The sequence below is a fragment of the Pezoporus wallicus genome, unplaced genomic scaffold (genome assembly GCF_028554395.1).
Source record: "Pezoporus wallicus isolate ANWC-B61680 ecotype Strahan unplaced genomic scaffold, APGP_CSIRO_Pwel_v1 scaffold_7402, whole genome shotgun sequence".
Classification (NCBI taxonomy): domain Eukaryota; kingdom Metazoa; phylum Chordata; class Aves; order Psittaciformes; family Psittacidae; genus Pezoporus; species Pezoporus wallicus.
The window spans coordinates 1,975,221-1,997,766 of record NW_026641037.1 but is presented as its reverse complement, the minus strand read 5'-3'; the positions used below and the strand labels follow the sequence as shown (position 1 = coordinate 1,997,766).

At 38.2% G+C, this 22,546-nt stretch overlaps 1 protein-coding gene across 1 annotated transcript in view; it reads left to right on the top strand.

Moving 5' to 3' along the window:
* The window catches only part of LEKR1 (leucine, glutamate and lysine rich 1), a 57,091-nt gene that overhangs the window by 749 nt on the left and 33,796 nt on the right, over positions 1 to 22,546 (top strand). The window contains exon 2 of the mRNA XM_057421892.1: positions 10,755 to 10,969. Within this exon, the coding sequence (XP_057277875.1) occupies positions 10,755 to 10,969 (215 nt within the window). The remainder of the gene's footprint in view (positions 1 to 10,754; positions 10,970 to 22,546) is intronic.

Sequence of the window (22,546 nt, the reverse complement as noted above, 5' to 3'; positions counted from 1 at the left end):
TTATATGAATATATATTTTACACACTAATGGCAACCCCATGGCAAGGGGGTTGGAACTAGATAATCCTAAGGTCCTTTCCAACCTTAACCGTTCTATGACTCTATGAACACTGTAGAGGAACGTGCTCATTCTGTAATGGCATTGTCACTGGTATGTGAGTTTCAAATTTTACCCCATGTGACATGTTTTGTTGCCCTAAATTTGGAATGACTGGAAAGCATAACGTGTAATTGTTCCAAAGCAGTGTCAATACAGATAGGAAGGGGACATTCCCCTTCTTATTTTCTTGTATCTTCTCTTTGTGTGTGAGGGTGTTGCTTTGTTTGGTAGATGGATTATTATAATGTTAATAATGCTGCTATTTATGTGGGGTAGCTTATGAGGAGGCTCTTTAAATGCCACATGATGCACACAAGTGGAACATGAGTCACTTTTTGTAACACTATGTTTTTACACCCAGTTGTCCTCAATTTTTGGTAGGCATCTAATAATTAGCAAGTAATTTAAAAGCTTTACGTATTCAGGCTAGCACAGCCTGGATAAATTCTCCCTGGAATAGTCCAGGAAACTTGAGAAAGTTTTTTAGCCATCAGTGATGGTTTCTGAGAATTCAGGGATGGGTAAGATAGCCAAAGGAAAGGAAAAGGAATGCTTGCCCTTAAAAAAGGGGAGGAGAAGAGCCTGGGAAACTTACAGACTCACTAGCAGCTGTTTCGGTAGCAGGAAAGACACCAGATATGTTTGCTTATTTAGAAATGAGTTTGCAGGCATCAACAGGATAAGGTGGTTAGCAAAAATCAGTGCAAGCTTCTAAATAAAGGAAAACAAAAAACCAAAACATTGTGCCAAGTCGTTGGATGAAGTGCATGTGAAGTACATCAGGGAATTATTCTGGATCTAGTACTGCTCAGTATTTCCATGAGTGACTTAAGGCTGTAGTTTGGTGGCACCTCACCTGTTTGTCTTTCAGTTGTATTAGTTCCTGATAAGAGTTCCTGATCTGTGTGCTATATGTGTGCTAGCACAGGGAGGAAGCAGATGTGAGTGCAGGCACAAAGTGGGAACAGAAAAGGGATGACATTATTTCTCTCAGTAGGATTGTCAGTCTCTGCTGTTTTTCATTGAGCTAGCATGTTAGATTACCATAAGGAATACACTGATGCCAGTCTGGTAGGGGTTGTGGGCAATCTGGGAACAGCATTAAACTTCATATTCTTAGTAAGAATAAGGCATATTTGGAAAGAGTAAGTCCAATGTATCAATACAAAATACATACTGATTCAGCTTCCTTGTCCACTTGTCAAGCCTTACACTGAGGTCTATAATCAGGTCATAAGCAGAATAACTTTAACAAAGAGATGTTACAAAAAGAAAGCAGCCATTAAGTTTATTAGTATGGGAGTTGCATGTGAAACATGGGCCTTACTTATTCTTCAGAGCTGTTGAGGTATTGGTTCTGAGCTGCAGGCTTTAAGAAAAATAACATGACTGACCAAAGTTTAGAAAATAGCAAGAACAGTAGAGGTTAAAAATCCTGTCCTTCTAGGAAAGAATAGTAGAACTGAGTGTACTTATTCTGGAAAATACTTAAGGGCACAATAACAATATTCATATGTGTAGGAAAATGGTGGTTGTCCTTCATCTCCATCTGCAAATTAATCTCATCCTCACCTTTCTGGGCTTGCTTTGCTTTAATATTATGAAACTGTAGAGCAAATCACCCAGGGGAAATGTGGAATTCTTCCAGTGGTGATGTGGGGGATGAGTAAGGCAGACTTTTTGCTTTGGAGTCGGAGACTGGGGCAGGCAATCTCTTCGGATCTCTTCCAGTTCTACAGTACATGTTTAACAAAAAAATCTGAATGCAGAAGACACAGTATTTCTAGATATGTACATGAATAAGCTGTTCCTGACCCATTCTGCCCTTACCTCCATGTGAGATATGCGAGCTGGAAGGCAATGACAATTGCTGGATTTTGGGATCAGTTAAGTGTTGGGGTTTTACATATCCTTTACTGCTCCTTGTCTCTTCACTCAGCTGACTTGCGTTGTAGTTGTAGTATAGTTACAAGATACAGAGCTTGATACAAGTCATTCTCACAATTTCCTGTCCTTGTATTTTCTACCTTTTATGTACACATGTTCTTACTCCCTCCACATTCTCTGCTTCTTGGATTTTATAACATCTCTCTTGGAATCTTAGCTTTAAATTGCTACGAACATAAGTAGAACTTGTGCCAGCTGTACATTGCTTTGCCAAACCAAGCACATGCTCCCAACATGCAGCTTGCAGGCCAAAGGAACATGTGTGTCTGGAGAGAGTATGTTAAGCATTGCGATTGCAGCTGCAGAGTATTCACTTGCTGTTTTGGGTTGGTTTGCAGGAGGTTGGGGTGTAGTGCTGACAACAGATCAAGCAGCTCTCTCGAAAGAGAGGATGCAGACCAGAGCTCTCTTCGTTCTTCTCCTTTACGCTCCTAGTGGATGGAGCTTCCCAAGCTGCTTATCAATATTTGCAACAGTGACATAGCAACCTCCAAAACTGCTCTTGTAGAGGGTAGTATGGGGAAGAGAACATCTTGTGCCAACCTGGAACAGAGTATTCTGCAGACTGTTCTACTGCTAGAGTCTGTGAGACAACCTGTTGGAGCGAAGCCGTAATATCATGGCAAAAGTTGATACAAACTGACCATTTGGTGACTGGGTCCAGTAGGTGATGCCACTATGCTTATTAAATTTTAAAGAAAATTTTAATGTAGAAGGGAATATATTTCTTGATATTTTGTTAATAATATGATAGATGTGTTGGGACCTTGGTTCTTAATGTTCTGATCAATTTTCCCTTAAAGAGTCATGTAAGAATTTTACATGGCCCTGATTTTCTCTCTCTCATTCCTTCTACCACTCTCATACCTCTTTCACACAATACGCATTGCAAGATGACTGCTAATGAAAAAAACAAAAACCAAAACCAAATGGATAAACATCCATATGTCCATTAAAATAGTAAAGCTTATAGTGTTATTTTGTACTTATAGTTGCATACTTCTTAGAAACTATGAGTAAAGATCTCAATCATGATTTGTTTCTTAAAAAAAAAAACGTAACCCTCCTGAGTTGTGGCTTTGCATGTTAGCAGTGTGGTTACCTCACTGAGCAATGTCTGTCAGTGTTCAAAGTCAGCAGGAGTAATTTTTCCCGGAGGAAGCTATGCCTCATGGTGTGGTGGTGATGGCAAATATGGGGAACAGCCACTGCTGTTCTGGCAGCAGACATGGGAAAATCAGTAACTTCATAGGAAAGAGAGAACCCAGTCAGTTAGAAAACTGTCTAAATGAAGTCCAAGCCATAGCTTCTCTTCTGTGACGGTTTTTGGGGAGGGTATTCTCTACCTCTTAGCCTTATTTTAGGGACACTTGTATCTGAGAGGTGATGCTTGCAGATTTGGTGTGCCAAGTAGCAAGCATTTCAACTAAGTTGGTTGGTTTGTCTCAGTAGAACCCTGCATTTTCTCTTAACTATATTGTCACAGGACTGTAGAAAACACTTTGCAGCCATTACACTTGTAATGGCTACTTTTTCATGTATTTGAATGTCTTAAAATTTATGCCATCAAACTTCTTTCTGAGAAGTATCACAGAGCACGGGAATGTAAAAAAGAAGTTAGTGTTTCCTTTACTTCAGTGGCTGCATGTGTATTTTGTTGTGCGGCATTTTTATGTGTGTATTTTTGGTTTGTTGTTGGTTTATTATTCTTAAAAAGGAAAGAAGACTATCACATTCTTAGTTGTTTGTTGGTTTTAATTTTTTTTACATTTGGGTTTTATTGGGATGTCAGGCTCCAAGGATGTGAACGTTCTGAGTGACTGTAATGTGCTTTGAAAATGTTAGAAAGTATCTGCTTATTTTTGGTATAAGCCCACATGTTACAGCCTAAAGAGCTGCTCTCAGCTGTGAACTTTATACCCATGACCCCATAGTTGATTTGCGAAAACCAGCTCTCAGATACTAAAGGTAGCCTGCTTTGTTACCACTGTGTATTGAGGTATTAGGTGATTTGTGAAAGCACGTCTTCTGAACTTGGATAACAATCTTCTGTTCTTAGTGTAGGAACTCTGGAGTCCCTCATGGTCACGTAGGGCAGCAAAGCATTTTTATCTGTTGGTATACTTATAAGGCTAGGGCTGTATTCGCTACATTTAAGCTTTTCTACCCTCTTTGCAGTCAGCGTCCAAGTAAGTTGCTAGGAATTGGAGGGATTGCAGTAACTCTTGCATCACATGCAATTGGGTTGTAGCTAGGAGGGGCTCCACAACTGCTGCAACTACAGATGCAAAAAGTCAGTATTTGTCAGGCAAAGAATGATTAACAGTGGGCTAAATTATCTTTTGTCTGCACAAGTATCACATTTTGTCGCAATGCCATGCATTGCGTAGATTGCTGGAGTGTGCTGTAACACATCCTGAATGCGTTTAGGAGCACCTGTAAGGTCCGTGCTGTTGGACACATGCTGGATATTTGCAGGGCTTGTGTGAATGTGTGCAGTTATGAACAGTGCAGTATAGTGCATTTATGATTCATTAGTCTGCTTTACTCACAGGCAGGAAAAAATTAAAGCTACCTGAAATCCAATTATTACTTCCTTTAATTACAAACTGATTATTTCAGGGCATGTTCTGAATGAGACTTCTGAGAGCAGGATATTCAGTTTTTACTACAAGCCTATTTCTACGCTATACATATGTATGCAAAGCAAGTACTGTGACTTTTATTTTGCAACTAATATTTTATGGAAGTGGAACAAATAAGTATGTTTGAAGCATGGCTTAGCATCCAATTTGTATTACCTTCTGAGTAGATGCTGACTGAAAATTCAGCTCACAATAAACTTTTAAAGAAGTGAAGTTTCTATTGAGATTCTCAGAAATCATTGAACAGAAAAAGATCAATCTCAATCAAATGCCTCTTTGGTTTTGCATATGCAGCAGAAGACTCCACTTTCTTCCTAGAAAATCAGTTGTGTGGTTTGAGTAATGACTTCTCTGTGTGTGTGTGTGTGTGTGTGTGTGTGTAATAGGGATTGGCTGGTTTGTCAGGAGAAGGACAAACAGCATGAGAGAAATTAAAGTAGTACGGGAGAGGAGGAGTAAAACAGAAAACTAGATTCAGAAAAATAAAAAGTAAAGTAGATTCCAATAATAAGGTAGAATCAAGTAGAGATAGAATAAAACAATATTCAGAAATAATTTTAAGAGCACCCAGCTGCAGCATAATGATTTTTTTCCCCCCTGAATTTTATGTATTGTTCTTCTACAAGTGTGGTTTGTTTTTTTGTTATTTGGCCAGTCCTTGCTAAAGCAGTCTCAGTCCTGACAGACTGACTGGGGAAAGAGAAGAGCTGTTACTACTGGTTTATGTGCCTGAGGAGTGCTTGGTCATGCAAGTGGAATGGTGAGTGCTGCAGCTCCCCTAGACTCTCCCTTCCCTGCGCCGTAAAATTAATGTACAAGGAGTACATCTGTGCTCATGGCTCTGTGTTTTTATTTTAGTGGTGCACAGAAACGTATTTAAAGCTTTTTTAAAGAATCTCATTAATTGAGGACTGGCTTTTAAGAGTCACGGCTATTTATTAGCTGCTTGTAATGGGCTGTTTCTAGCATAAGTGATCCATATGTGGGATGTTGTATTTCCAAGGCACTGCTAAGTGAGAAAGTGGATAATTTTCCTTTTAACAAGAATTTAGCTCTTTATCATGGTAATTTTCATGGGTGGAATCTGGGATATCAGAGTAGAAGAGTAGCCATTCACAGACTGATGTATCCTGTAGTTATGTGGTCAAGTTGAACGGATAAAAATTCCTGTCTTGACAGTCAAAAGTCTAAAACTGGTCCAGACCATCAAAGTAACTTTTATTTTTTATTTTATTCCTTATGGCTTTTGCTCTACAGATACTTACAGTATTGAGTCAGACAGATGTAATTTGAGTGACTTCCATCTTGGCTCAATTCTGCAATTGCCCTTGGTAGCTAAAGAAATCTATGTAACCATGGAATAATAGTAGTTCTTCCAAAATCGGACGCAGCTCTTGAGTTGAAATTACTCCCAGAGATGTTCTAGTGGAACAACTAGAAATGCTACCTTGTGATACAGCTTGTTTTGGCCGTAGCTCTTGTCCTTTCTTTATAGCATCTGGTGTAATGTGTATCAGAACTGTAGCTCAAAACCTTATGGATCAAATATCTTCCTAGTCCAAACACTTTATCCTTATGAGTTTGTTTTTGGTTTCATGTTGTTACTGTGCATGCAGTACTATCTTGCTAACTCAAATAGCAGGGGTTTTTAGTATCCCTCTGTTCCCTTTTCAAGTCCTGTTTGTTCTGAATTTCGCTGTCCAGCCTGACCAAAAGCACAATACTAAAATTAACTTATGTTTGTTTTTCGAATTCCTAATTGATTTTGTTTTCCTTTCTATTCACTGCTTGTTCTCACTGCTAAGGACATACAGATTCCATTTTATAATTAGAGCTCTCACAGTTTCTGTTTCTATTCTTGCCAAACTGTGCTTTGCCCCTGATTATTTTTTTTTTTCCCTACTTCATAGAATCATAGAATCATAGAATCATTAGGGTTGGAAAGGACCTTCAGATCATCTAGTTCCAAACCCCCTGCCGTGGGCAGGGACACCTAACGCTAAATCATATCACCCAAGGCCTAGTCCAACCTGGCCTTGAACACTGCCAGGGATGGAGCATTCACAACCTTCCTGGGCAACCTATTCCAGTGCCTCACCACCCTAACAGGAAAGAATTTCCTTCTTATATCCAACCTAAACTTCCCCTGTTTAAGTTTTAACCCATTACCCCTTGTCCTGTCACTACAGTCCCTAATGAAGAGTCCCTCTCCAGCATCCCTATAGGCCCCCTTCAGATACTGGAAGGCTGCTATGAGGTCTCCATGCAGCCTTCTCTTCTCCAGGCTCAACAGCCCCAACTTCCTCAGCCTGTCTTCCTACGGGAGGTGCTCCAGTCCCCTGATCATTCTCGTGGCCCTTCTCTGGACTTGTTCCAACAGTTCCATGTCCTTTTTATGTTGAGGACACCAGAACTGCACACAATACTCCAGGTGAGGTCTCACAAGAGCAGAGTAGAGGGGCAGGATCACCTCCTTCGACCTGCTGGTCACTCTCCTTTTGATGCAGCCCAGGATACTGTTGGCTTTCTGGGCTGCAAGCACACACTGCCGGCTCATGTTCATTTTCTCATCAACCAGCACCCCCAATTCCTTCTCTGCAGGGCTGCTCTGAATCTCTTCTCTGCCCAACCTGTAGCTGTGCCTGGGATTGCTCAGACCCAGGTGTAGGACCTTGCACTTGGCATGGTTAAACTTCATGAGGTAGGCATCAGTCCACCTCACAAGTGTGTCAAGGTCCCTTTGGATGGCATTCCTTCCCTCCAGTGTATCAACCGAACCACACAGCTTGGTGTCATCAGCAAACCTGCTGAGGGCGCACTCAATCCCACTGTCTATGTCAACTTCGAGTTTGAGAAGGTGAAAACAGTCTTCTGATCAAATGTAAATAGTAAAATATAGAATCTGAGAATGTAAGTCATTGTGTATGTAACGCACATTCTTCATGTTTACTCAAAAGTAATATTCCAGAAAAGGTAGCCTTGTAAGCAAAAGAACTAATGCAGGTTTGTTTCCTACAGATTTTTATGTAATAGTTGTGTATTGGTTAATCATTCCATTAGACCTTGTAAGATACAAGGTCTAATGGACTCTTTTCTCTATAAATCTCTCTTCCTATATGGATTATCTGATATCTGAAAAGGGCTACCCTCACACTCCAGAGTTTTCTTCAGTGGGGAACTTAGACAACCAGGTAGGTTGTCTTCTGAAAACTTTCAGACACTTAAATATTTCTGCCCTCACAGTCAGAATTGGTTCTAAATGATCAGACATTCTGGTTCACAAAAAAAAAGGTGACAATAGAGAAATACACATATAGATAAAGTAATGTTATTTCTCTTGGAAACTGTGCAAAACCCCAAAATGTTTTGTTTTTAAGTAGTCTTCAAAGCTATAGGATACTTTCTGGCTCTGATCTTAAAATTGGTGTAGCCCTAAGATAGCTTTGTCAGCATTTTGGCTGAATGGAATTGGCATCTACAGCTTGACAGCATTTCTCTGTACCTGTCTGTGTGAAACTGCAGTAGCTTCTGAAAAAAATATCCAACCAGCTTAGGAATTTCAGGAGGTATTTTGAGCATCAGCAAGAACTCAGGTTGTGATTTTGACAATGCTAAAAAGAGGAGAAATAGAAATAGATAAAGGAGAAAGTCCTGCTTGTGGTTTGACCACTGTGGGCATGAGAGAGGAATCTTGGATTTAGGATAAGAATTCATATTAGTATACACCTCTTGCTCTCACCAGTTCAGGCTTTGCTCTTCTGGAGCTATTCACTTTCAACTGCATCCTATTATTTTTCTAGGCATTTTGGGCATACATGGATTTAAATTAGTTGGCTTGCTTATTGGTGTTAATGTTCTGTAGCATGGAATTTAGTTTGGGCTAGCTTGCCTGTTAAGTATCACACAACCCATGCCAAGTTTGTATACCGGTATTAGGAAACTGCTAATTTACACTACAGATAAATCTTTTAAAACTAGATCAATCTATATACAGTATATTGCAGTGGTTGCAGGGTAATTGTGTGTGTACAGAAGCAAGGTTCTGATTAAAAGACAGAACTTGTTTCTTTATTGCTATAATATAAGGCCTCTGGCTTTCCTGTGTTTTTTTAGCAATGTAGCAAATACTTTAAAAATCCAACCTGATCTGAAATCCTTTCAAGTTTTTATTTCACCCGAGGAATGAAAGTGAAGAAGAGCGAGACCCACTTCTTACTATGTCCAGAGAGATAGTGTTTATTGTTGTATGACTTCATTTATTTTTAAGTTCAATAACAAAATTGAACTTGGAAACTAAAAACTGTTACTACTTGCATAGAACATTTTCAGTGTAGGACCCCAATTGTTTTATTTTGATTTTAATCCTTGTACCCAGTGAAATTTCTGTAACTGTTTATTTCAAAGACAGCAGTGGTCGGTCGTGCTGCATGAGAGCACAATGTTCTTTTTGGGATAAGAGCCCCCCTCCTGTGCTCCTTGTAGCAGCTCATTTTGTCCTTTTTCAATATAGTAATTTTAAGGCTTTGGAACTTTATGGTAGTTATCCTGAATAACAGTTTCATATTTCCAAGCACAGTTTGCCGCTGCCAGGAAAAATAAACTTGCATTTTCAGCTCATTCACAGCAACTGTAACTAGGGGTATTTTAAACTGGGGCAAACCTAAGAAATGAGAATTGAGATTAAATAAAGCTTGGCCTGGTAATTCCAGGGCATCCTGAAATACCATTTTTATCAAGCTGTATTTAAAGTGCTACAGATTATTGAATCATGAGATCATGAGTCTGTAGTTTATAATTTTTGAAAGCTGTTTTCTGTCATCTGATTCCGTTCAGTTTATCCCAATGTCTCAAAATGTCTTTTTTTTTCTTTTCCTGTAAGACAAGGAATTGTTACATTCTTTGACTTAAACTGCTTGCAGTTTTCCAGCTTTCTGATTTTCATAAGTCATTATGCAAAATTCTGTAAACAATTGGTAATTGCAAGAAAGGTTAAAGGTTGGTTAATCTCTCAATACACAAACACACAGCTGCTCTTTCAGCTGCCACTCATTTTCCGTCTTTCACATCTCCAAGCTTACCAATACCTTTTTATATTTCTTGCTTTGAGGTTGTTTCTTTAGCTATATTATGAGTCTCCTCTGATCTAGTCTTAATTCTATCCATCTGGAATGCATTTACGCTGTGACACAAGAACAGGGTAGGACCTGTTACGCTCAGGAAACAGTGATTTGTGCTGGTACGCAGGTGCTTCCATGCCCCCTACTGAAGTGTCAGACCTTCTTGGCTTGGCGTGGCTGATTTATTTACTCTATACCCATTTCTTCTGCAGGTTCAGTTCTGCATCACTTGTAAATTGAGCATTTTTTTCTGGAAGTGAAAATGATTAAAATGATTAGGAATAACCGATACATTGAATAATGTGTGTGTCAAAGTCAGATCATGTGTATCTGTTTGTATTTATGAAGCCTTACTGCAAAGCTTAATAATTTGATCACTTACAAAAGTATGTTTCTCAATTTAAGTAAAGGTCTTTCTATTAGATGTATATTATGTACTCTGTGGGTTTTTTTTAGTGTTTGATTACTTCATACCTAGTAAATGGGTTACATTTTCCACAACACTCAAGGACATGGGCCCTACTTCATAATAATTAGTCCCTTACTCATTTGAATTATTTTTGTAAAGATTGCTGGATTATATAATTTACTTTCCACTTTTCATCTTGCCTACTTAAGTTGGATATGACTTGTCAAAAAGCCACAGTAAATAACATTTTCTGGCTCAGGCAATCACAAATTCATTAAGGAGATAATTTTGTAAAACATAGCATTTTATTTTAATACATCAGACATAATTCAGAGGTACTTCAGTTCAGAATTCAGTTTAAAATTTGTATTTTTTTTTTTTTTATGTTAAAGCAGTAGCATCATCTGAACATAAATGCTCCAGAGCAGTAAATGGTTTAAATTATTCAGATTTATTATTATTATTTAGTGTCATTCAGGTTGGCTTTTTAGTTCAACTTTTCTTACTAACAGTCTTATAATTGTATCTCTTTCTAGATGTCCCGGGATGAGACAGTATGTAAATACTGTGGAGTCAGCTATTTGATACTTCATGAATTTAGGGTGATGGAAGAAAAAGTAAAAGCAATGGAAAAGGAGATTAAATTTTATGAAGGAAGTATAGAACGGGAAAAAGGACTTCAAGCAGAATTGCAGTCTCTTTACCAAGACGTTGAGCACTATCGAGCTGACGATGAATCAAAAACAGAAAGGTGAGAACATATTACCTAGTCTGATGTTATTCTTGTTTATGTGTATTAGGTAATTTTATTCTGAAGAAGTTTAAAATAAGATTTGTCTTTCTTTTACCAGATGTAGCATGTATACTGTAATACTAATTTAAATTATCTTTCATAGTAGTCTCTGAAAGCAAGTTTTGAATTCCTTCATGTTTAGAAACAGTCAATATGTTTGAAATGAAGGAAAGGCCAAAAGACATTTTGGAGGCATTTCACCTGAACACACTCCCAAAAGGAAATCATCAAATATTTAATCTTCTTATTTCATAATAAAATTGTAGTATTTTAAATTAAATTCCACAACATTGGGAGTTTCCCAGTTCTGAAATTTTTACTTATTGTGTCATACTAACATGGTAAAGAATCACCGGCAGTCTTAGTATGAGAAGCTTACAGTTCACTCTGTGAAGGGATGATAAAGAACATTAAAGCAATCATGTAAATCTTGGGTACTGCTTGTGGTGTTGTTCCCCAGGAACAGGAGTTTGCAAATGCTTACTGGCAGGTATGTGAAGATCCCAATTAAAGGGGAGTTTTGTGCTCTTAAGGACTGCAGTAGTTAACAATAGACCTCGGAGCCATGTTTATAAATTTAGGGTGCAATGATTAAAACCTTTAAGTGTGTTCTCCTTCAGCTCATACTTAGTGCTTTTCTTGTGTTCTACACAAGTGTAGTAATCAAGTAGTGCAGAAGTGTAGAGATTCACATCATGATAACTTTAAGCTTAGAACAGGAAGTCATACTTGATTGTTTACAGTGTGACTATAAAAATTGATATTTATAGTTGGCTAGTAAAAGATACTTTATAAAAATATAGTTGCTAATATTGACTGCTGATAGCATAATGCAGTGCAAACAAGGGCATTGGAAGCTTCCTGGTAATTTCTTGCTTATCTGAATCAAGCTGTTGTCAGAAGTTTTTTAAGAATAAAATCATAACTTTAATTACCAGTTCAGTCATTTTGATTCTGAAGCCTCCAAGTAGAGTTGTTTCTTTCATGACTAGTAGCAAGTGATCTAGAACTGGTAACATGGGACGTTTGGAGTGTTAAGGTCCTCTCAAGAGATTGGTCTAGAATACTTTGGAAGCACTGCAAAGGAAATAACTACAGCTTGTCTATTTTTTTTTTTTAATTTTTATTTCTTTTTAATTTTTTTTTGCATATCACTCAAATACTATTAAGAATTTGATGTTACAGTTAATGGATTTAGTTAATCTTGTGTTTGGTAACATTACTAATAAAAGATTCATTTTAAAAGATAAGTTCACACAAAGTTAAACAAAACACATGTATCTTGCAGATTACTCTGCTCATGGGTTTTTTTTTTGTGTTTTGTTTGTTTTTTGTTTATTTGAACTAAATATCCTCCATCTCCCCCAGTATTTAGTGTTTTATTTGGTTTAACATTGTATTTCTGAAGAGTGCATTTGCTCCTTGTTCCTTTAAGAGCTCTGGGTGGCAGTTATGGTGGCAGTATTCAGCATGTTAGCAGAAGCAGTGACAGCACATTCTTCTTGCTGAGGCTCTTTTGCCATAGGTAAACTTAATATTAATTCAGCCACTTTTTGTAAAGCTGTAACAGTTAATAAAAGGTTTATCTCTGCATTTTTTCCCTAAAGGCTCAACTTGATTTAAATCCTGTTGAAATCAAGAAGAATACTTTCGATAGTCTTTCATTCAGGCCATAAATCAACTCTTGTCCCTTGTTAAGTAGCTTTTCTAAATATTTCTTATCTCCACTGTACTGAGTCTCTCTGGTTACCTTGTGCTGTTGGCATAAACTGACTGTTCTACATACTATCTTGTGGTTCTTGTAAGGTTGACATATCATTCTTCCCAAACGTTAATCAGAAGCCAAATATGCCCCTCCTTTTTTTTTAATTTCTTTTATTTTTTATTTTTTTATTTATTTTGTTTTCCTTTTTTATCTCTGGTAGACCGAGGGATTTAATCCTTCGTGTCAGCTGCAGACTTCTTCTTTTTTATATTCTTTCTAGGTTAAAGTATTGCTATTTGTAACTGTGGTTAACCTTGAAAGCCACCCAGGAACCTGAAATTTGCAGAAATTAGTTACATACCCTTTGGGATTTCACTGGGAGAAGGGGAACAAACCATTGTGCTGTTGACTACACTGATTCAATTTGGCTATTCAGATCTTACTCCATGTTAAAATGGCTTTAATTCCAGAATACTTGCATGAGAGCTATTCCTGAAGGGCTGTGGCTAGCTTGAGATAGCAACACTATCAATACACATGCCAACTCAAGATAGTCTGTGCAGCTGATAACCATGTTGTGCTCTGTACTGCTGGCTGCTGGAGCAATGGTTCATGGTTGGTTAAGCTGAAATGCTGGTGTGTCATTTGGCTAACCATTTTTGGCCTGTCACCTATTTAAACTTATTAGTAATGGGTGCTTTCACTGGGGGCTTACTTTTCTAGTTCATTGGAGATACAAGTATGATTGGATTTAGCTGTGTTTCTGGGGGATCCTCCAAGTTCTTGGAGTCCCTAGAGCTGAATTTATTAACAGGTTTTCTCTGGCAGTGTCTTTTGACATTTGTCATACTACATGAGAGGCAGATTGTATTTGTGGTGTGAATTTTAATAATTCTTGCAACATCCAATATAAGAAATCTAAACCAGATTTAAATACTAAAGATGCTTTTGAAAGGTATAGTAGTGCTGAATACCTCGAGTGTGACAAGGAGCAAAAAGTTTTTATGATGTTTAGACATGTGAAAAAGTATACAGATATCAATTAGCAAGTCCTGTATCAAGGATCCCTTGTAAATAGATTTCTAAAAACTTTTTTACAAATCTAAGAAGAAGAGTTACTTGTTGGTTACTACTGTGAGATTAAGGTTCTGTGTCATGCATGTAGATGATGAAAATTTTATCCATAAAGAATAAAATCTTAAAGATCATCTAAACCCAATATTTTAACATGCAGAAGCAATATTTTTTCCATACTTGTGCTTTTTTTGCATGTGTTTTCTGAAGTTCATTAGTTCCTATCACAGTGGCAAAACTTAATATAGTGGAAAATGCTTTGTTGTTGAATTTGCCCAAAATAAATATTCCTATTTGCAGCATGATCACATAGGAAAGCATCAGCAACTGCCTCGCATGGTAAAGTCTGAACTTGTAATAAAGCACTGAAGTGACTGGGCAGAGTTAACAACACACTGGTCTACGCAGAAGTGTGGTGGAAATGATGTGTGGTTTCTTGTCCTAGGAGACTGAAAATACTGGAAATGGGGAGTGGAACATGCTTTAAGAACTGCATCACCATTTTAAAAATAGGTTTTGAAGGGAGAGAACACAAGGCAAAAAGGTCACTTTTAATAGTTTGTGTTTTTTTTAATATGTCTGTTTCTATTGAACATATAGTGATAAAGTGGAGTTTATTTGGTGTAAAAAATCTCTGTGAGCCAAATCTGGATGAAATAAAGAGGTAAAGGAGCGACCTTTTTCTAAATGTGGGTTAGAGCATACAATGTTATTTGTATTATATACCATCATATGTGGGTATCTTGGGAGATTGTGCATATTTTGACTTTTAAAAAAGCATAGAATCATAGAATGGTTAGGTTTGGAAAGGACCTTAAGATCATCTAGTTCCGACCTCCTTGCTATGGGCAGGGAAGCCTCACCCTAAACCATGTCACCCAAGGCTCTCTCCATCCTGGCCTTGAACACTGTCAGGGATGGAGCATTTACCACTTCTTTGGGCAACCTGTTCCAGTGCCTCAGCACCCTCACAGTGAAGAACTTCTTCCTTATGTCTAACCTGAACTTCTCCTGTTTTAAGCTTAAATCCATTACCCCTTGTCCTATCGCCTACAATCCCTGATGAAGAATCCCTCTGTGGTACCCTTGCAGGCCCCCTTCAGATACTGGAAGGCTGCTATAAGGTCTCCTGTGCAGTCATCCAGCCAATTCTTTATCTGCCAGGTGGTCCATCCATCAAATTTATGCCTCTCTAGTTTAGAGACAGTGTTGAACAAGTCCAGGAAGATGATAACTGCTCTGCCGTTGTCCGTCAGTTTTGTAGCCCCATTGTAGAAGGCCACCAGATTGGTCAGGCAGGATTTGCCCTTGGTGAAGCCATGTTGGCTGTCGCCAGCCACCTTGTTGTTTTTCATGTGCCCTCGCATGGTTTCCAGGAGAATCTGCTCTGTGACCCTGCCAGCCACAGACACTTACTGTCCCGGGTCTTCCATTTTCCCCTTCTTGAAAATGGGGGTTATATTTCCCTTTTTTCCAGTCATCGGGAGCTTCACCTGACTGTCATGATTTTTCCAATATGATGGGTAGTGGCTTAGCAACTTCAGTTGCTGGTTCTCTCAAGATGCACAGATGTATTTCATCAGGTCCCATGGATTTGTGCACATTCAGGTTCCTTAAATGACTAATGAACAAAACATTATAACTACTGCAGCCCTGTAATGTATTTTCAGAATTATACTGGTGCATCATCTAACACATAAGAAATCAGTTCATAAAGTAGTAAATGAGTGTTCTTCATCATGCTACAGATGATATGTGCAAGTCTTGGACATGTGCTCCTTCAATGACTGCTTGGGAGAGACCAGTAAATACAACAAGAGTTATCAGCATGGGATTCAGTGAGTTCCTGAGTTTCACACTCATCATTTCCTAGCAAAGAGAAATAATTCAGTGGTTCCTCACTGTGGGGAGACTATAGAGCATGAAGGTGCTGGAATTTTTCTAGCTCTGTATGCACTGAATTCTACCTTTAGGTAGCTCAAGTTACAATGTTTGGAAGCACACAAGAGGTTTGTACTTGAAAGTGCCACTTGTGTGTCTGAAGAGAGGATATGAAGTTTACGAAGAAATAGCGCCTTCAGCTTCCTTATTGAATATTTTGTAAATAACAGTACATCTCTATTTTGCTACATGATAAATTTTAGGGTATATTTATTAACCAGGAAGAAGGAGAATTTGTATAATGCCAGAGTGTTTTAATGTGTTCTTTTTAATAATTGCAAACTCATAAGTGCATTTTGCCCTGCTGGTGTCATCATGATGAATTGTGTACGGCTCAGGCTTGTGCTTAGAGCCTGCAAAAGTCCTAACAGGGCCTGTGGGACCTAGGTCCTGCACTCACCGTCTATACAGCAGTGCACTTCTGTACCTAAAAAAAAAATATCACTGACAGATCTTGTCACAGCCTCAGAAAGCAAATCAGCATGCTGCCTTTGAGAAATAATCTCTTGCTGTTAGATTCTTATGCAAAGTATGTTGCAGCCAGGGCCTTCCCAATAGGATGCATGCTTTCTGCTACTGACGAGCGATAGCTCAAGCCCCATCTTGATGTATTAAAATTGTGGTGGTTCTAGTTTTGACAAGTTTTTTTCTATTAACATGATTGAATGCTAAGATTAATTATTAATAAGCAGGAGAAATTTGTTCACAGAGACAGTTCAGAAGAGTGAATTATGAGGTGCAAAACTCTGAGGTTAATGCTCAACCTTCTTCCAAACTCCTGATAAAATGAACTTTCTTCCGGTGAAACGAAATCCTTGTCTGGAAGCGGATGAAACAGCAGTCAGTGAAAAATGCAAAAGGCAACATGAAATCTGCAATTTTGCTTCCATGATAATTTTCATGTATATTTAATTTAAAATATTTTAATATTTAATAGGTAAAATTAAAATTTGAAGTTATGGTTTAAAAAGTTACCATGGTTTTTGGCACCTGAGAACAGTACCATATAATTCAGTAATGGACTTGAGAGGTGTTTGCTGACATGACAGCTCCAGTTTAAGTCTATGCATGCCTCTGTGAATGGCTAACTTTTCTCAGGAAAGTAAAAGTAGTTCATCTCCCTCAGTGCAGGCTTCTGTATTAGGCATGTATTTTCAGTTCTTTCTCTGCTTACTGTATGAACAGTTTATATGTTACGGTTCTTGAGGTTTTCCAGTTTCAGTGCTCAAAACCATCTGCAATTACAGGGAGTAGTTCCTCTGTTACACCCTTGTGTGGTTCCAACATGGAATCCCTGCACAACATCACGTACAAAGGCCATATTTACTTCTTTGCTAGGGAAAGAGATCAATGGGTTGTTGTATAGCTGAACTCCTTGTGGACAGCACAGTTGCATATAAGATATTAAAGTAATGCTTAGATACTATTTTATTGTAACCTGGTTATGGTATTAATAAACTGTCAGAGAACTGCATTTGTGTTTAGTACCCTCTATTGCATGGTAGAGATAAGAAAAATGGTGTGATGAACATTTCTTTGTTTTTTGTTTTTTTGGTTGTTTTTTTTCCTTTAATGGGTGGTCATTTATTTGTTCACACTATATGCTCAAGTTAAAACTTTCAACTGCTTGGGTATAGAAAGTTACTATCCATTTTGTGACCACTGGTTAAAAGCAAGAATAAAATATTTTTTCATGCCTCTGCTTACCTCCACTTTATAATTTAATGTGAGATTTGTAAGCTTGATCTGTAAAATTATTCTGGGCATAACTACAAATACTTAATCTCTTTCAGTCCAGACTCGGCCAAAATTTCTTACTGAAATCCACAGGGGTTCTGCTTTATTATCTTGAATTTTGAAAGCTTTGTGGTTACTTATTGAAGAAGGTTAATATATTTTGTGCACATGCATACAGGACAAGGTTTTATGTTCTGGAGCGTTGTGTGGCCACATAGCAGTGAAACTCGGATGGGGCCAGAGGGTGAACTCAAGCTAATCCTTTCATACCAAGAAACCAATTTTCTCTTCTGTTTTTGACTGCCTTTTGCACTTGACTCTGCTTGTAAGACTGCAAAACGGGAAGGTGGCTATCCAGAATAAAATCTGGGATATGCTTTTTTGGCCATGACTGTATTTTGAAGGATTCTCTAGTAAGTGAACGAGGTGAGTATAGGAGGGATAAAGGTCACTTGCTGCTCTAGGTCACTGGGCTCTGTGGATTTGGAGGTCTGGGAGTCCCTCATCAGAAGAATGATATGAAAAAAGAGATTTCATGTTTGGCAAGGAAGAATAAATGAAAAGGTGGGCTTAATCAGATTGTGACTGGTTTAGAATTAAGAGGAAAAATTAGGTTTACATTTGCATTCAGAGATGTAGTAACAGTTGGCTTCATCTGCAAGACACTTGTCTAGTTCAAAAAAAATGCAAACACAGAAAATGAAATTTATTTTTATTATGTTAGGGAAACACAATGTATTGTCCTCATATAATTGTTTGGTCTCTGCCTGGTCTTTACTGTACCTGCAAAGTATAGAAAACAAGAAAATTTCTGCTCAGGAAGTATACTCAAACCTTGGATAACTTCGATTTGATTTGCAGGTGCAAGTTTGTAGTACTGTTGTAAAAACTTACCTATAAATTTGCCTTGGCACCATTTATTTTTTAAGGAATTATCAAATTACTCATAACTGTATTTTATTTTTTTTTTAACTGAATCAGTGCAAGTTCACTGACTTCTAAGAAGTTATTCCTGAGTTTTGCTGCTCTGACAGTATTGAGTATTACTGCTATGACAGATTACATAAACTGCAGTTACTGTAAATGAACTGGTAGCTGGACTAGTGGCTCTGGGAAATGAAATCTTGGTTTCTCTCAAAGATAAATTCTGAAGTGCTTGAGACAAGGTAGTCATCTTTCTGTCATTGTTTTCCAGACCTGATCCAGAGATTTACCTTTGCTGGAGCAAAATTTATCTGGGTTATCTTCATAATACATCTTTTATTTCTGCCAAGATAATAAAGATAGATAACAATTAATGCAAGATTTGAAAAGACTGTCAACTTACATGAGACTGATAGAGACCTTCACAAAGAACCTCTTGGTTGATTGTCAGTGATAACTTTAATTTGCTGTCAGATTGGGCCACATGCTAACCTGCAATCAAAGAAGTGAATGATTCTATCATGGCATATGAAGACTATTAAATAGTCTTGTCTTAACTTGAGCTGTCTATGCTGAATGAGAATACAAAAAAGACAATTATTAAGAAGTTTGTGGATGATATTACGTGCAATGAGTTTCAGACTATGCATTTTATACATATTCCATGACAAATGTATAAATGCTCAGCTTCTTTGTAGGAATGCACACTGACTTGCCTATTGGACAGAATGCAACATGCTGAAATGAAAATGAGCAACTCCTTGATATGAGCCAGTTCTAGAGTTTCATGGAGCTGAAAATATGGTAGTGAAACCTTTATCATTGATGGTATTTTCCAGCCTTCACTGTACCTACTGACCCTGCCAGCTCCAGGCAACTCAGGATGCACTCCCTCATCGAGGTTTAAAGTGGGCCCTGCTGGGGCTCAAAGGGCTGTGTACCATGTAGTCTGCAAAGATTCTTTCTTCTGATCTAAACTCTTGTGAAATGCAGTGTCTTCCATGAGTCTATGAGTCTTAAATTCAAACAAACATGGTGATTGCTCGTTATTACTTTTAGTACAATTAGTATGTTTGTTTGCTGGCGACTACTTTTTTATTTTCTCATGCTATTCTTTTTGTTGTCAGCAGTAGTAGTTAACATGTTATAATTCAAGTCCCACTCTGGGCAGGCTTCTTCCTGTATTCACTGGGAAAGTACGCTGGCTGCAAAGATAGGATGTTAATCTTCACAGTTCATGTGAATTGTAGGACAGTGGATGAGATTAGTTATGTTCTGATGTTTCTCTCAATGCCAGCATTTAATGACCCATTGAACTTTTTTCTTTGTGCTAAATATCACCAAAATAACATGTTTGTTTTTTCTGCCTTCTTACGGTGATGACAGTAGACTGAGTGCAACTGTCTTGCCTTCTCCACCTTCTCCTGTTCCTTTGTGTGCAAGTCACCAGAACATTCTGATAAGGTCCGCTTGCTCTCTGAGCCTGTACTTCCAAGCTAACCTCATTTTATCAGTTCTCTGGAATGGAAAGAGGAAGAAAATCTGGCTGTGCTTATTTGCAAGTGTCTTTTAAACCAAAAGATCTTCAAATACTGCCCATTCTGGAATGAGTAAGAATAGAAAATGAGCATCCAGTTTTTCATGGATCCCAGAGTTTTGATTTGTTATTGTTCAATGATAAATTACTGCTTTTTTCCTCAAGGTATAGTTAGCAGAATATATCATCTGCAAAAATATATTTTAATTTGTATGTTAAGGGAATGAACATTTTCTTGGTAGCCAGTGACACCAATCTGATTCTCCTCCTAAATGCAATCAGACAGGTTTTATTCTCTCCCCTCCTGCCTCCCACCTGCAAGAAATTTACAGGTAGTCAGGGGTAAAGTTTCCAAAAAAGGTAATGGCAGAAATTTCTTCATTTTTTTTTCCCCCCATAATGTCAGTTGAGCCCCAACAACTTGTTTTTTAACTATCAGATATTCAGTTTTGGTTTTGGCAGAGCTGGACAGATCCATGTTTCTTTATCAGGACTATTAACTTTTTAAATTTGCATTTTGGTGTAGGTATGTTATAGATGATCTATCTGAGAACTGCAACTAATGCACATTAACATTATGGCCTGCCTTTTTTTTTTTTCTATAAATCATTCTTATTTTCTTTTGCTTTTTAAAATTGAAGCAAAGGCTGATGTAATGCTTCTGCCATCCTTTGGTTTTGTAAAATATTTGCTGATTCAAATATTTATTTACTTGTGACAGTGAGTCACCAGTAGACAAATAGATCATTTACTCTGCTTGCTGTGAGTTAGCAGTTAGTGTTGAAAGCTTATAAAGGGACTCATTTTTAACAGTTACATATCATTGTAGTACTTTTGGGGACAGAAGACTGTATTAGAGTGGTTATCTACAGCTAATAGAAGAAAGTTGTGCTGTAAAGTGGTAGTAATGTGCTATGTGGTATTCTTTTTGCGCAAGTAACAAAAGAAGGGAATTTGATTCAGTTGTCTGTTACTCCTATATGGTTCCATTCATTTCATTACAACTGTGGGAATAAGTCCCAAGTTGTTGAAAAACACTGTTTAAAATGTATTTATTAAATCTATGATAACTGTGCTTGAAAAAAAAAACCAAACAGGTCTGAACCACTGCTGTAATGAAAACGTTCAAAAGGTAAATTTTAGAGGCAAAGAAAAACTTGCAGGTCAGCCTTCTACTCCTTTGACATGGGCAGCTGTGGTTGCTGTGGCTTAGAGTCCAGCACGAAGGTGGGTCATATCCTGAGCAGGCAGGAGGCCAACGAGTGCACAGCTGTGCAGGGATGGAAAGCTCCCCATGCTTCCTAGGGCAGCTATCCTCCTCCTCCTCTCCTGTGGATAGGTGATGGTGGTAAGAGATACGGGTTGGTTCTCCTGTGCCTTATTATGGGGCTATTTTTGTCAAAATACATATACGAAACTTGAAGCAATTAAAATGAGGAGATTATTCAGATGTTAAGAAATGTGCCAAACATTTACCTTGAGCTGGCTGCATCTCTGCGTGCTTCCAGGTGACTGCAGGAATCATGCCCAAATGACTGCAGCTTCCGCTACAGGTGGTGTGGGAGTGGGCCAAGCTGGCTGGGGAGCAGGCAGTCTGGCTGCCAACTGCAAGGGTGAGGCTGTGAGAGTGGGAAATCCCATAAATGGAACGGGGAAAACCCCACCAGGTCAGCCTCATCAGATGAGGCTTCTGGTTTCATCCCCCCTTTCTCTGGGTGGGAAGTGCTGTGGAGACAGAGCGAAACCCCTGCAAGAGGCAGTGTTCCTTTTCCTTGGCTGTGAGATGCTAGTGTATGGCTGGGACAGGGGCTGTCTGTTGACTGTGAAACAAGCTGTGATGAAAGAATGATTTTTCTCCACTTTGTACTTATTGTCTATCTTTAGTTGACTACTCTTGTACATAACCATGAGCATATATCTGATCTGATCACTTTTCCCCCATTACAGATACTCTACTTCTGAAATGTCATAATCTCATTGAAATAAGTGTAATTGAAGCGACAAACTTTAATTTGCACTTTTAATAGGAGGAGGGTGCACAATGTGTTTGTGAGTCCTGATAACAGTGAACTTTTCTTTCCTGGTCCCAAATTTAGGATCTTTTTTGGTGTCAGATTTGAAGTAGAATGCTAAAATTTGTCACCTGCACTATAACTGAAAAACCCATTATGTGCTGTTTCAGCACACTGAAAGACCAAGGAGGAGGAAGCATGAAAAACCTTTTCAATCTGTTTGAGGCAAATACTTATATAGGGTGTTGTGACATTGTCTCCTTCCATCCTATTCTGTAAGACAATTGCTTGCAGGTATCCTGAGGGGCATTAGGAGTGAGAGGGGAACAGAGGAGAGCTGGTGCTCTGGCATGACCCAGACACCCAACCAGGATTTATCATGTCCTTCCCATCCCATCTTGTGATCAACAGTGTCCTAGTCCTGAAATCTGTTTGTTTATTTTTGTTTGGCATTTTGTTTTGTTTTGTTTGTTTTGTGTTTTGCTTTGTTTTGTTTCTGTTTGTTTGTTTGTTTTTCTGAAAGGAAGGGGGGAAGTACAGAAAATAAATGTTTTCTCTGGCATGTTGTGGGAACATGGAAACCTGGCTCTAGCCCAGAGCTTCCT